Source organism: Neophocaena asiaeorientalis, unplaced genomic scaffold (assembly GCF_003031525.2).
Source record: "Neophocaena asiaeorientalis asiaeorientalis breed wild unplaced genomic scaffold, Neophocaena_asiaeorientalis_V1.1 scaffold218, whole genome shotgun sequence".
In the NCBI taxonomy this organism is placed as follows: Eukaryota; Metazoa; Chordata; class Mammalia; order Artiodactyla; family Phocoenidae; genus Neophocaena; species Neophocaena asiaeorientalis.
Window position 1 is genome coordinate 6,556,735 of NW_020172818.1, and position 16,905 is coordinate 6,573,639.

At 33.4% G+C, this 16,905-nt stretch overlaps 1 protein-coding gene across 6 annotated transcripts in view; it reads right to left on the reverse strand.

Annotated features, from left to right (window-relative positions):
- Nucleotides 1–16,905, reverse strand: part of CPEB2 (cytoplasmic polyadenylation element binding protein 2) — a 62,954-nt gene that overhangs the window by 24,584 nt on the left and 21,465 nt on the right. For 3 of the 6 annotated variants that reach the window (XM_024741796.1, XM_024741794.1, XM_024741791.1), the window contains 2 exons: nucleotides 8,170–8,220; nucleotides 744–767 (listed from right to left, as the gene is read on the reverse strand). In XM_024741796.1, the coding sequence (XP_024597564.1) occupies nucleotides 744–767; nucleotides 8,170–8,220 (75 nt within the window). The remainder of the gene's footprint in view (nucleotides 1–743; nucleotides 768–8,169; nucleotides 8,221–16,905) is intronic. The other 3 variants (XM_024741795.1, XM_024741793.1, XM_024741792.1) reach the window with 1 other exon arrangement.

Consider the following 16,905-nt stretch of genomic DNA (forward strand, 5'->3'; position numbering starts at 1 on the left):
CTTCACCTCTCCCATCATCACATCTACCTTTGTCCCCATCAATTTCTGCACATGAAAAAGAAAAGCAAAGTTTAAGCCATGGAAAATGTCAGCTGCTTTCCTACGAAGCTGAATAGTACAGTATCATATAGTCCTGGCCTTTTCCCTAAGATAACAAGAACCCAGAGGGGAAGACTTTTGTGGGAGAGAAAAAGAATGTGTGTGTGTGTGTGTATGGTGTTAGAGACAGGGAGAGAGAAACTATTATATTCTTAGAAGACACAGAGAAACATTAGCAACATGATTTCTATATATCAGTGTTAACAGTAATCTGTTTGGTATTTGTCATTTTCAACTGGGTCAAACATAAAACTAATAAACTAGAGTTGTAAATTACATATCATAGATTAGACAATCAGTTACAGATTGAGAGAGCATGTCACCTTCACTAGCATTTATTAAACAAATCTCTTAAAAAAACTATAAACAGCAGGTTTATTTTAAAAGATACACAAATTTAAAAACAGTTAAAATCTGGACAGCTTAAAATGGAAAAGTTTATTAAATAACCATATTAGTATGAAAATGTACTTTAAAGGTTAAGATATTTAGGATTCAAAACTTTGACAAGTGCTCAAATCAAAATACAATTTTTTCTGTGAGTTTCTAGACATTGCATAATAAATCTGGGATAATTAATTATAACATTGATCAGTAAAACCCAATTAGAAAGAGTTATACCATAGCAAACAGAAATGAATTACCTCGTCTTCGCCCATAACTCCTTGCTGCATGTAAACAAAGGACAAATTGTAAAATGTCAGAACTAAAAATAAGCCCACATATACAAAAGCTACGTGGGCATCTGGAAATTAGTGCTACTTTGTCTTAAGAGCTACCACAATGTCATCACATAGCATCAGCGTGGTGTTTTAATATTTACAATGCACTCATATATGTATCATCTGAACTGTATAAAAACTGTGAAATTAACAGGAAAAATATAATTTATTCTCATTTGTGTTAAAATTCATGAGTAAGTATTTGTTTCATCTAATCAGGATAGGAATATGTAACACTTTATGGTTAAATAGCATCCCAAATAATTTTCCCAACGAATGGAAATAACATGAATTAAATCCTTGTTTTTCTACTTATTATAGTGATATAGCATATACTGTCCAACTAGTAATTCAGATCTAAATCACTTTATACCAAGCCCTGCATGGAAAAAGTAAATGGAAGACACAGAAGAATGAAAATATATAACAACATTAAATTTATTCTCTGAAGCCTGTAGTGTTTAGATAGAATGTAAAGAAATAAATCCATGTTCAAACTTGCTTAGCTGAAAATGATTAATGATATACTATAGCTAATAATGCTTTCAATCTTTTTGGTACAATTTATAACAGCTAACTAAGCGCTTACGTCTCTACATCTGGAGTAAGAGGGATTCAGATACAAATTATTATTAGTATCATCGAAGAATAGTACATGTGTTAAATATTGTAAAACTATAAAGCAGAAAGCATTTCAACCTATGTTATTAGCAGTTTACATAATTCCTCATGGATAAAAAATACAGCAATTTATTTCTCATAAGAAAGTACCAGCTTGATAAAATTTGCAACTTGTTTTTAAATAACTCAATCCCCCAAATCTGAGTATACAATGAGTATTTCCACTCTGGAATTAACAGTAAACCAAAAATGACTGTCAAAATCAAGATCTTAATTTATGTTCATGGATATTTTTAGGCCTGGGAAAAATTTGATATTGAAAAATTTCAAATCAAAATATATATTAAAAGTTGTCAGAAATGTAGTTTCTCCAAAGGTATAAAACTTAAAGATCAAAGGAAAACATTTCATGTCATTAAATACATTCTATTATAGAGATTTTACAAAATTAAAAAAAAAATTATACTAATAAGGCTTTAATATAAAGAAGTGTGCCTACAAGGTGAGGATACAGCAGTAGTTTCCCTATAATAAAAAGGAGGAAAATCAAACTTGAAAACTCTTAATCATTTATACTTCAAGAAATAAGTCAATAAATATTAGTCTTTTATATAAAGTAACCCTGCCATTCTACTGTCTTTAGTTATATAATCTGCTGCAGACTTAAACCTGTCCATGACGTCCAGTTACCTCAAAGCCTGGCAGATTTACCTGACCTGTATACTAGTTTATACATAGCTTACCTCTGTGTGTGTTTCTGTATATATAATCTGTATATATATATATTATATATAGCTTACCTGACCTATATATTAGTTTAGGATGAGGGTAGGGGTGGAACCAGCATTTAGAATTTTGTTGTGTAGGTCTTCTAAAAGTTATATAGGCCTTAAGGAAAACAGGGTTTCAAAGAGATGGAAGTCAACTATGGAAAATCAGACAATAGGAATTATAAAAGGAGCTATCAAGAACAGGCTATAGAAGAATGAATCCCCTGAAGTCTTACTAGTTGTATTAAGCATGGAAACGGTCAATAAGCCCCAAAACACTTCACAGCATGTCTTAGGAGCTGGGCTTCCTGCTTATCCTTAGGCCTGGTCTAATGGCATTAATCCAATATAAATTTGCTTTGGGGAATTTCATTCATAGCTGTAAAGGGTCAAACATTTATAAAGCAAATGAAACTGTTTTAATCAAATTTAAAGTCAAATTATGAATTATGATGAAATAATAATGTGTAACATAATTCATGATCTATTGAGAAAATTAACGACATCATAACCAGTTTATGCTTCTTAGCTGAGGCTACTCAATATTAAAATAGTGAAAATATGCACAAACACTCACAACATCTTAGGTTTCATCTCAGTCCTAGGTTTGAACACATTATTTAGAAAATTTCTCCAACTATCTCATACCTGAGGAATTTTAGAATCCTGTAAAGAGCTATTGCACTTATTTTTTGGACAACTCTCAGATTCCAAGTCTTTACATTACCAAAAATAGAACTGACTGCAGATGAAGCTAAACCATGTGAAACGTTTCCTCTTCCCTGTCACGGAAATAACCAGTCTGCTACCACCACGCTAAGCAGTGGTATGTGTACTCACTTTTTCTACCGATATTTCTATGTGAATTTCAGGGATATGTCCCACTGCAACTGAATCAGAATTATCAGAAATCCTCAGTGAGAAAGAAAAATCATTAAATGTCTAGTATTCATTATGTTTTAATTAAAAGAGACTTCTTAAAACAATATGTTCCTCCCAAACTCATTTAGAATATGATTTAGAAAAAAAGCAAATAATTTGTTGTATAAAACACTGTATTTATAATATTAAATTTCAGTTACATAAATTTATAAAGCCTTAGAAAAAGTGAGGAATTGGCTATTTAACATACATGTGTAAATATATATTATGCATGTGTGTTAAAATATGTATTATACACACACACACATATATATATATATTTCTTTGTTTTAAATAAAGGTAATAAGAACGATGTGAGAAAAGCCTGAAGACCTTTCTTATACAAGGGACTTTACATTTTGGTCCTGGATTACCAATGAGCTTATTTAGATTCTAACCCACAGCTACTAAAAAAGAAACAGGATAATTCTAACACTCTCCTTAGGACCTTTGTGCCCTTATATATTGACTCTTAGCTATAGTTTGTGGTACCTGAATTACTGCAGCTGGAGGAAGGGATAGGTAAACATACCAAATCAGCTGGAAATATTTAAAGGTTAAAGTTCTCTTGGTGTGAAACTAATGACATTCTTATTTTTTGCTCTAAAAAAGCCAAAACCAGGGAGAGAAATATGCCTCCCAAATCATAATCCTTTTCAATATCCAAAATAAATCTGCTGCTATCTACTTTACTTCCATCAGCATAAAAAAATAACTGATTGCATACTCAAGTTTCCTATTTTCATAACTTAATACACTTAAAACAATTTCATTACTGAGTAAATTTTCTTAATTAAAAGATACACATAACTTCCTCCCAGAGTAGAGCAAGCTCTTGATTACAAACATGGCTGTATGAGGCTAATCACAAATTTGAATTTCAAACCAGCTTGCTAATGCCACCCCTTCCCCATACTTCTGCTCGATCTGTTCTCCTTTTGAAAAATCATATGTACTAATAAAAATGTAAGCTATTTTCCTTGGGAGACATGTGAAGGGAGTACAGTAATTCCTACAGTAATAGAAACAAATACTCAAATACATCATTTTGTATTGCTCCTTACTTCTATGGAAAACAAGGTGTTTTTCAAAATTTTGTATTTTGTTTTTTACTATTGATAATTAAAAGTATAAGATTTATACACTTAGAAACATTAAAGCCATCATTCTAACATCAGAGAGTAAATCCTTTGGTTTTTAGACAATCTACCCATTCCTATATAATGTGACTTCCCTAAAGTACTTCTGGATGTTAAATTTGGACTCTTTTACAAAATTTGAATTATTCAATAGTGGCAGTGTCCACTAGTCAATTCAGCTGGATGTCTAACTGAATTGAGGAACATGGTCTGTTCAGAAATAGGAGCCTATTTGCAGTTACATTTCTATGGCATTTTTTATTGTTAAAATTTAAAAAAATCTAATAAAACAATTTCATGAGACATACAGGTGTGGGATTATAACTTTTTCTATATCTGAGTAAACAGAGGCTCAGAGTTAAAGGATGTGCCAGGGTAGTTCATAGATTTACCTGTTTTGACCAACTTCCTGACCTTTATTCCAGTCCCTGTTTATCCCTTATAGGAATATTTACACGCTTAGCCATAACGCTAATTAATTAGAAAGGTAGAATCACAAAATCTTTACAATATCTTCATAACTATACTCATATTTATGTATTAGTTTTTTATGGACTCATATTTATGTATTATTTTTTAATGGACTCAATCAAGCCTAGCACCACTGTAACATCATAGATTTCTGCCAGTTCTGTATTTTCTAAGGAACGTTCTTAAGCTGTAATAGTCATGTGTTTATTTTAATGTGTATTTGTGCACCATCAAGAATCATCTTAGGTACCACAAGGGGCAAGTGTACCACACTGTAGCAAACACTGCTTGAGAAGTCATTTTACTTTTATTGACTCAAATTTTGTCCCTAAATAGCTTCTTCCAAATGGTTCTAGTTTGGTTTTTTGAAATAACATAAAACAAGCCTTCTTTGTCCACTATACATAACATTCTTCAGTTGAAAATATCAGTTTTGTCTTCTCTTAATTTTATATTCTCCAAACAGATCCAACTCCATCTATTCACAGGACATGACTTTTACTCTTTCAAAGTCATTTTTGTCACTGTTCATCACCCATTGCCACAACAAACTTTGACTTTCAGTAACTGTTCTGAATACTGTACATGAATGAATTCACTCACTTCTCACACAATACCCCTGAGGCAGGCAGCATGCTGCCTCTCTTTTACACATGAGGACTCTTGAGTCAAAGGGAAGCTGCCCAAGGTCACACAGCTAGAAATAGCAAACTTGGGTGTAAACCCAGATAGTCTGGCTCCAGAGTCTGTGATGCTAACCATTACGAACTACTGCTAAATCACCACACAAAAGAAATACTGATGTATAATTTATTACCAATATTGATTTTCAAAGTCTGTAATATTAGCTATGCTTGTTGGTTAAGTAATACAACTTCCTTAATCAATTGCCTAATAGTGAGTGAAATCTGTAACAAACTAAAAAGAGCAACAATTTAAAAAGCAGGTCTATGTGTCGAGATGCTATAATTTCTTTAATCAGTCAATAATATTTAATAATAATTTAGTATAGGCAGAGGTTTGATATTAACATCACTTAATTCTCACTTCTTTCTTCAATAACCTTGATGTCTACAAAAATTATCGAAATCCTTAATATTCAAATACTTTCTTACCCTATAAATATACCCAATTTTCCACTCTTGCTTTCCCTCTTAACCAATGATCCCAAGTGAGTGTCTTTTTTTTCTCTTTGGATCAAATTGCTTCTACTGGCTGAAACACTTTGATGTCCTAGTTTCATTATAATTTTTCTCCCCTAGTCCCTTGCCAGAAGTTCAGAATTTCCAGGATGGCTTACTGTACTGAGTACGTACTATAGCCCTAAAATGGCATTCTGTGAAAAATGCTCACGTAATGAAAAAACAAATTTGTCCACAGATGCAACTCTTGCCTGCCTTAATTTTATATTCTCCAAACAGATCCAATTTCTTCATCTATTCACAGGACATGATTTTTACTCTTTCAAAGTCATTTTGAAAATATGACTTTGAAAATATATATTTAATAAAATATGCTTTTGTCTATTATATTATAAAACACTTTCAACCTAACATCTAGATTATTTATAAAGGCTTTAGACAACTGATAAAGTCAATTCGTTTAACAATTAGTGCAACCAATAAGTATAAGCTGTAAAAATAGTGTGGCTACTAAGCTCTGCTCACACAGAACCAACACATTCTACTGTGATTACGATATACTTCTGAATCATCCTAGTTTAACTATGTATTCAGCAGTCTAAGAACATCTGTGAATGATCTAACAAATTATCTCATACAGTACTTTCCTTCAGATGGATTTTAACAGAATACGTGAAACATATGCAAATTCAAAATTTTCAACTAAATTGCTTTTTTTAGAAGTTAAAATAGAAATGTGAATGATCTTTATTTACCACATAGACTGTTCCAAAAGAAAAGACTTTAAGGAACTCAGGATCAATATATTAAAAATTTATCATTACCTAAAGCTATCATTATTTTATAAATCAAGTCCTGAGAGTAATAAAGATTATGATCTATTTTGTGTTTTGTAAACTCAATTTCAACAGTCTAACTTTTAGTCACAGATTTAGAGTTCAGAGACCAGCTACTTAAATGATATGTTTTTTTAATTCCATGGTAGAAAAAAGAAGTCCTGGAATGTAATTTCTAGTGCCTTTCTGGTCAAAGTCTATGGAAACACCAAAATTCCCTAACTTCATAAATGTGGACTACTAGACCGCTGTAAGGTCTAGCCTGAACATGGCCTCAGCCTAGAGTGCAGTCTGGCCCCATTGTTAACACCTTGACAGTTCTACCTCTAACCATCTTTGAAGATCCTTACTAATAGTTAATCCAGTGCTTAGACTAGGCTGGCATGTGGTGGGTGACTCAATACAGAAGGGTCAAATGTTGAATGAATCAATTTAGCACCTCACTTAACACTTTGCACCTTCAATTTTTCTCTCATTCCAAAATCCTATCTACCCTGACAATCTCCTAGGTAGCCTAGACTTTATTCCTATCTTTTCATCTTTTCTTAATATTAGTTTTTACTTAACATTAGAGTTCACATGGTCTAGCTTTACACTGGCTTTTTTTTCAGCCTTTGTTTTTCAATTTCATTGCCATGTTTTTTCAACAAAGCTTTAGCTGAAAAAGAAGTGCCAAGCCATTCTAGTAATTAATTATGCATTTTAAAGGAAGTCCTATGCTATCTTTACCATTCCTTCTTCATCCTACTTCCCTCTCCTCAGACCCGCCCTCTGATTTAAAAATACCTTTGTGAAGGATATTTTAATCCTGCATGTCTACTCCCACAGTCATGGATGTGCTAGGTACCGTGACTCTGAATGCAATGTTTGCCCCACGGAAAGAAAACAACTTTAATGAAAGTTTATTCTTTTCCACCAGAATAAAATTCACTGTGTAAACTTTCTAGTTAGAATAAATTAAGTTGGTGTGACTCCCATAATTATAGAATCACCAGTATATTCCTTAGGTGAACATAAACACAAGTACTATAATAAGTAACAAGCTCTATGCACTTTGCAAATATTATCTCATTTAATTTTCATAATGAACCTTTAGACCGTTACTCCCATTTCACAGATGGGAGACTAAGGCTCACGGAAGTTACTTGACCAAGTTAATACAATAAACTGGAAAGCCGATATTCAAACTCAGGACTATCTCCACAGCCATGATCATTGAATTAAATCATACTGTCACAAATACACTTTAATGACTGCTTTGCCAGTGAGAATACACTCAAACTACTAATTCTGCTTTCTGTACAGGAAGAGTTGTAGCTTTATTTTTATACTGAATACTTATAAAATGATTAACTTGTGTATATGGGGAAGGTTTAGAGAAACATGTATTCATTCATCTTTTTTTATATAAATCAATTGGAAACATAAAATGTTGTTATAAAACTTACCATTTAACATCAACAGATTGTCAGTTCCTGGATGTGGATAGCTCAATCGACCTTTAAAAAGACAGGAAAGGGAAGTTTGAAGATTATGGAACTGTTTGAAAAGCAAAAAAATGGAAGGGGAGTAAAGAGGAGAGATTTATTGAGCACAGTACAGTTCTTAAGGAATAAAAAATTAATGTTTAGCTCAAACTGTATTAACTAAAACTGTCTTTGAAAATTGAAAACAAAAAGAAACAGTTAACTTTAGTTCTTAGAATATAAGAGCACAATGTGATTTGGGAGCAATGCTTATAGAATAAAGCCTATTTGTTTTTTTTAATGTGAAAATGATGTAGGTATCCTAGTCTTTCAAACTTAATATAGGATGTGAAATTAAAAAAAAATATTTTCAAATCTGTTTGTAATTTTTGCTAAAGATCTCTTTTCCCAAAAATGATATTTGAAGGAAAGAAACTTACATTCTTAAATAAAAAAACAAAATATCATAATAAAAAATAAGCCCCCCAAACTTATCACAACTTGCTATTGAATTCAATATGATTTTATCAGTTTCATTTAAAAAAAGAAGTTTAATAAAAACATCTTAGGGCTTCTCTGGTGGCGCAGTGGTTGAGAGTCCGCCTGCCGATGCAGGGGACACGGGTTCATGCCCCGTTCCAGGAAGATCCCACATGCCACGGAGCGGCTGGGCCCGTGAGCCATGGCCGCTGAGCCTGTGCGTCCGGAGCCTGTGCTCCGCAACGGAAGAGGCCACTACAGTGAGAGGCCCACGTACCGCAAAACAAACAAAAAAAACATCTTAAATGCTTTATTACAAATGATATTGGAAATTTAACTTGTTCAAAGTTTATAAATGTCATAAAAATATAAAAAATGAAAATATTAAAGCTGAAGAGCATAGTACTTCTTTTGAGTCATCCTTCATTAGAAGTTTTGCATTTACTAAAATGCGGAAGGGACAGTAGCACTACATACTGCTGTGGAAGAGAAAAAAGGTATGCATGAACAAACTGTGGTTTATCCAGCAGTTTTACATCATAACACTTATTTGATTAAATGCCAATAGTGAGAATGATCATTGTTTGTAGTCCATTAAAATACAGGATTTTCCTCTAATGCCTGAATCTCTGATAGTCTATTAGAAAGGTACATTAAAATCCACTTAGAAAACTTCTAAAAATTAAATATCTGTGAGATTGCATTTCAGCAACGTTTAGCACAGCCCTTTAAAAAGACAATATGATAGTGTGTAATGCACTGACACCAGAGCGGGGGGACCGATAAATATCTGAATGGATTTGACATGATTAGTAAGGAGTAGAGATTAACTGCATCTACCCTTACCACTTCAGCAGTACTTTATATGCTAAGCGTCCTTTCCAAAATATCCCATGCAAAACAGATATTTTCTATTGGCTTTTAATTATGAAGCTAAAGAATTTGATTATCTCCAGTGCAAGAGCCAAGTGGCAAAGATAAGCTAATTTTGACATTCAAATAGATAGCTATGTATGTGCGTGTGTGTGTGTATATATATATACACATACACTTATTCATACACACACACTTCATCTGAGCTCTAATTTAACTACACATTTTGTTTTCAGACTCAACATAGTTAAAGTAAATGTTTCTGCCCTTCAAAGGACAATTTACCACCTCTCATTTACTCCTAAGTTTCATGCAGCATGATATTAGTTAACTAAATGACCTCTTAAATAAAGCTGTCATACTCTAAAAAAGCTTATTGTTGTGATACTTTAGTATGGAGTAAGAAATAGAAGAGTATGCACAAAAGGCACAAGACAGAAAGAATTAGGAAGCAGAGCTTTCTTAAACTGGATTTCAACAGCATGTACTTTGTCTGAAGGATCACAGTTTATTTTGGAAATATGCTATTTCTAAACATCTTGTTGCAGCTGACCAAATTTACAGAACAACTTAAAGTCATGAAAAAAATCACTGTTATTTCTTACTTGAGATTGAAAATCAAAATCCCTACAAAAGTGGCAACCTGTATCGCTCTGATCAGTGTAACAAGTTCATTAAGTCTTGTATACTGATAGTGCAGGATGCTGAGGATACACACATGAGTGAGATACAGTCTCTGCTTATGATGTGGTAGGAGAGACAGACACAAATATGCAATTTCAATAAACTCTGCCAAGTGTGAAGAGTTATGTACAGTATGCTATATAAAAAAACACAAAGGAGTACTTAACCAAGCCCAGGGATTCAAGTAAGACTTCCAAGAAAAGTAAATTAAGCAAAGCCTTAAGACTAGTTCCACTTCAAAATACTCAACTTTCAATTGCCACATAATTATCTTCTAAAAGGTTCACTGTTCACTTTATTTGTCCCAAGACACAGGTAACAAGATATTTTCATTACTAATAGTTTTTTGACTTCTGGTCTCTAAATGGACTAAAAGGCACACCTTATGTGGAAAGTTCAAAAGACAGATATCTATTTGCAAATGGATATACATCTGTAAATACGTACTAAAATACAATTCTCCAAAGAAGAAAATCTCTCACTATAACTAATGAAATATTCAAAAATGAAATAAGCAAATTTAGACTGTTTTAAGATTACCCAATTACTTTTCCTCTACTGCAGTGAAATACTAATACATCTTTACAAGTCAACTTTCACAGCTGTATTTTACATGGGATAGTATTAAAATTACTTTAATTAAGAACCTGCCAATTGGTAGTAATAACTAACACTGGAGGGCTTATGATGTGCCAGGAGCTTTCTAAATTCTTTACAACCAATTATGTAACCCTCATAATAATCCTGTGAGTTAGGTACTATTATCTTCCCACTTGAAGGTAAACTTTGCCGTAAGAGGTTAAATAGCTTGCCCAAGGTTACCTCACTGGCAGGTGGCACTGGCAGAATTCGAATCAGGCAGATTAGCTCCATACTTAGTCACTATCTTATAATGACTTCCTAGCTAATAAAATAACCTGGAGAAAAGTATGCATGGTTGGTTGTAGGGTAAATTCATCCATTAAAAATATTCACAGAATAATTATGTAGCACAATAGCTAACTTATACTTTAATATAGAAAAGAAAAATAGAAAAAAGCCACATTGCTATAAAACCAATTTCTCCCTATTATCTAAGGGCCTGTAGCACAGACCGGTAGTTGTAGACTAACACCTGTTTCTGTCGATACTAGGACACCCAAATGGACAGACACAGGGCTGCCCAGAGTAAGAAAGTAAATTTCCCAGCCTTTCTTGTAGTTAAGTATGCCCATGTGTCTAAGATGTGGCCAACAGGATGTAAAACAAAATTGGTAAGTGAAGTTTCTGGAAGGTATCCTTAAAAGGGAACATCTTCCCCCTTTCTTTTACCTTTTCTCCTGCTTGTCGGAATGCAGAAGCAACGGCTCAACTGAATCAGCCGTCTTAGATCATGAGGCAGAAGCTGGGTGTGAAGGATAGCAGAACAACAAGACAGAAGGACCCTAGATCCATGAAAATCACAGTACTGCTTCTAGGAGTGTTATGTTTATGTAAAAGAAAAAAACTTCTATGTTGTTTAAGCTGCTTACGAGTTTTCTGTCATACCAGAAGAAACTAACCTTACAAATAAAGTCCTCTAATAATGAGTTTGGGCAAATTGAATTTTAGGTAACTGGGCTATTATTTATTATTGTGAAAATATGATAAAGTATAATAATTTAATGGTGTTTTTAACATATCTATAAGTAATCGGTATATACTACCTCTTGGTACTTTTTCTTTTACATTAAAATACTATAAAATTTAAAATAAACGATTTTGAAAAATATATATTTATTCTTAGGTGTCAGTGAATAACTAGAGGACCTACAGTCTCAAAAACTGTCTTATTCGTCTATTATGATTTTAATATACATAATACATATATAAAAAGACAATTCATGTTAGCCATTTCAGATGCATATTAGAGCATCAAAAAACACTGAGAAATATGACAACTGCATACAACTTACTAACTATAAAGACAAATTACCAGTTACTAAAATTTTAACAAAGCAGTATTTAAAGACCTTCAATAAGTTAAGTCAATATTATACTATTCACATATATACATTTATTGATATATATCAACATATGAGTTCTTTCTCTAAACTACTTACTACCAATAAAAAGAACTTACCAAATAGTGATAAAATTATAACATTTCTTATTTCACTTTTTCCTTGGATTTAAACATTCTTTTAAGTTACAGAAATATGAATTGGAAAGGATAAAATGAAGCAATCACTTCCTCAACATCTCTTAATGTTTGTGTATTCTCAAATTTAAAGCCTCTAGTTAACAAGAAGATGTCCATTTGATGAAGTATCATCTTATTTCCTTTCCCAGATACCATACTCTCTTGGTTTTCCTCTATCAGCAGCCACTCCTGAAGTCTGCTTTGCTATGTCCTCTTCCTCTTTTCAACCTTTAAATGCTAAAGCCCCAATGTTCACTCCTTGGACTTCCCTTTCTACACTGCCTCTCTATGTGATATTATCTACTACCAAAACTTCATATGTCATTTCCAAGCAGATGACTGCAACTGCAACTCTCTACCTCAACTCCATATTTCCCCAGATCAGTATTATAGCACTTTTTTCCATTAGTTTGCTCATCCCAAAACCTTGGGTTACCTTTTCTCCTCACTCTGTCTAATCTGTGTATAAATCTGTCAACTGTTCTATTATCAACATACAGATCAACCTGATTGCTCTTCACCAGCTCCTTCACTGTCTCCCTGGCCCAAGCCATCCCCATCCCTTCAGACTTCCAGAATAACCTGTCTAGTCTCCATTCAGCAGTCTGTGTGATACTTTTAAAACCTAAGTCAGCTCATGTTGTTTTATTGCTTAAAACCCTCCCACACTTAGAATAAATATCTGGCCCCTCATGCTCTACCATTCTAACCACGTTGGCTTCTGCTATTACGTAAACATACTAGGCATATTCCCATTTCAGGATCCGTATTATTTCCTCTCCTTTCTGTTTGAAATGCACTTGCCTAGATATGACAAAAGCTTGCACCTCTCACTTCACTTAGGTCTTTAAGTGATGCCATCACAGACCATCCTGTCTAAAACAGCAGCTTCTTTCCTTCTCTATTCCCTTGACACTATATTTCTTCCTTCATAGCACTGATTCCTGTTGTCTCTATCCTTCATTCAAACAGATGCATAAGGGCAGTACTTTGTCTTTTTTTGTCTTTTTTATTCCCTACTCTAGCATCTAAAACAGAGCTTAGTACATAAAAGACTCAAATATTTATTAAATGGATGAATGAAATAGCTCATTCTGTTATGTGAACCATAAGCTCAATCTAAAGCACAGTACCTAAATATATGTTTGTATTTGGGGGCATGGAAAGGACACTGTCTCAGTGAATGGAAAAAATCACAGAACAAGCTTTTATCAGTTCATTTCTAAACCCCTTAAATATGGGGAGGGGAGGGAAAAAGACAAGTCTTGCTTTTTGCTTTTGCCAAGATTAATTTTTCCCTTCTCCACGACTGTTTTCTTTTTCTTAATGAATACATCCAAAAAATGATCTCCAAAGCCCCAATATTCACAGTTAATTATGCCTCATTATTGATGAGAAAATTGCTGAAGAACAATGCCACACATTCTGCCAACTCCTTTTAATAGGAAAAAAAAAACATTTAAATCACATATTAGAATCATAAAGAGTTTGAGTTAGAACATTAAACCAACTAGTAAGAGAGGCAGTATAGTGTGGTGGTTAAAAGCACAAACTCAAGAGCTATTAAATTCTACCACTTACTAGCACTGGAGCTTAGACAATTATTGTTAGTAAGCCACCACAGTCATCCAACTGTAAATTAAGGGTAAATATCTACCCTTAGTTGTGAGAATTAAATAAGTTAATACATACATGTAGAGTCCTCAGAACAGTGCTTGGCATATAACAAGTGCTCAATAAATGATATGTTATATACTGTATACATATATTAAACACACACCCTCAAATGAAAAATTCTAATACGAAAAATTCCTTTTTATATGCTTTAAATAAAGCATTGCTCCCACTGGTTTGGTACACTCTTCTCATATTTTTTTCATTATCTACATTTCACCTTTACTTTGAAATCTAGGAAAAAAAATGGTTCATAGGAAGCCTGGTAAAAGCCACTCAGAATGTGGTCATTACCAACCTTGAATAACTCCAATCTCTGCTCAGATCCTACGGGTAGGACAGTCATTCCTGACCTCACTCCCAAATCTCAATGCATGCCTCATAAAAGCCTACGAATAAGATCATACAAATGTAGAAAATACCCTTAGGTCCAGATCCCAAGAAAGCAACAGAATCATTCCTTAACTACCTCTAATAAAAGCCATCAATCTACTTTAGTTTCCAGGAAAATTAATCAAGTTAACTAACTCTTAATTCAGGATCTCATCATATTTTTTTCACCTAATAATTATTTATAACTTTTTAAACTTTTATCCAATTAATACCAGAAAATATATTAAGAAACATCAAGGAACATAGAATATCAAAAAGTTTATTTCAAGTAAAGTAGAACCACAAAGAAAGACAAAAAAACACAAAAGGCTAAACCAGTCATTAATCATCTGGTAAGATAATGTATTATCGTAAAATTACTTCAATAAAACTGGTACTAACTGATATATGCAATTAATGTTAAAATCAAGTTGCACTAATGGTCACAAAACTTTAAACTGTAAAAGGGTTTACTAACAAAAATAATATTAAGAATAACAAATGGGCAATCAAACATCATCAGTGGCAGTACAAACTGGCATAAAACTTAAAAATAAGTTGCAGTATACATCTAGAGCCTCAAAAACAAATGTATTAAGTCTATTCTATATATATAAACTCAGAAAGAGCTCACTGAGTTTTATTTAAAAATTGAAATACCTAAATGTCCAACTATAGGGGAATGGTTATACAAACTATTTTACATGTGTGTAAATAATTTTAAAAGTTCTAAACAAATAATGATAAAAAATTATTGTGGAAAAATGTTTAATCATTCAGCCAATAATTTATTGAGCCCCTTCTATTTGCTTGGCACTGAAACAGATGCTGATTAAAAATAAAGCAAAAACAGAAGTGGTCATTGCTCCCATGACACACTATCATGTGAAAAGTTCTATACACTGAAAAAAAAAAAAAACTGACTGAATCAAAAATAAATGAGAAAGGTGCTCAAATTAAAAACAAATATAGTTCCTTAACAATCTTTACCAAAGTAACCTACTATTGACTATAGTGTTAGGGAGGCTTCACTAAGGAGGTAAGTGGACTAGGGGTTACAGAGACTTCCAGCTGAACATGGAGGACTGAACACATGTGCTCATCTCTGCTGCTTTCTGAAACCACTAAAATGACAGCACATTAGAACAAAGGGAATGGGAAGAGATCACAGAAGAATCATATCAACATTTTCAAAAGCTGTGAACATGAATGGGTGAGTGGTAGCTGACTCTGGAGACCAGAAATCATTGAAAGAACTGAAAGCAAAACTGGTGTGTGCCTGGGGAAGATTATCAACAAACAAGCCATTTACTACAGCAGAAACCTGGAAAGGTTCAGAAATAAGAAGCTCTGGTTATCACTGAGAGTAGATATGAGTAGAACTGAAAACAAGAAGGCTGATGATTGCTTGTCAGTTTCTGCATGAACCAGAGAGACATGCAGCCCCTTCTTTGGCTCTTCGAAGAAGGCTAAAAGTAGACAGGCCTACAGCTCCCAGGCAGAAGAATGGAAGACATACATCCAGGTTCATTCCACAGACCAAAAGAAAAGACATGAATACAAACATTTTAATAGTTCCATGATTGACTTACAGTAATGCTCGCTAGATTATAAGCCCTAATTACATACACAGTTTCCAATCACCATTTCTGTCTTATCTTTAAAAATGAATGGACAACCCTCAGAATGGGAGAAAATATTTGCAAATGAAGCAACTGACAGAGGATTAATCTCTAAAATTTATAAGCAGCTCATGCAGCTCAGTAACAAAAAACCACAACCCAATCCAAAAATGGGCAGAAGACCTAAACAGACGTTTCTCCAAAGAAGATATACAGATTGCCAACAAACACATGAAAGAATGCTCAACATCATTAATCATTAGAGAAATGCAAATCAAAACTACAATGAGATATCATCTCACACCAGTCAGAATGGCCATCATCAAAAAATCTAGAAACGATAAATGCTGGAGAGGGTGTGGAGAAAAGGGAACCCTCTTGCACTGCTGGTGGGAATGTAAATTGATACAACCACTGTGGAGAACAGTATGGAGGTTCCTTAAAAAACTACAAATAGAACTACCATATGACCCAGCAATCCCACTACTGGGCATATACCCTGAGAAAACCAAAATTCAAAAAGAGTCATGTACCAAAATGTTCATTGCAGCTCTATTTACAATAGCCGGGAGATGGAAACAACCTAAGTGTCCATTATTGGATGAATGGATAAAGAAGATGTGGCAAGGACAGCAAAGGATCATGAAATATTTGACGACAGCCTCCAGCATGAGAAAACAAACAAATAGAAAAGAGGAACTTAAAAGAAGCATAGACAATACAAGGAAATGGAAAAATAATCTTCAAAAGTATAATACAGTGTTTAAAGATAAATACTCCAGAGAAATAAGATCAAAGAATAAAAATAGGAACGTTTTCAGAATTTTTTAAAGAGGGTCTTAAAAGTTGTTC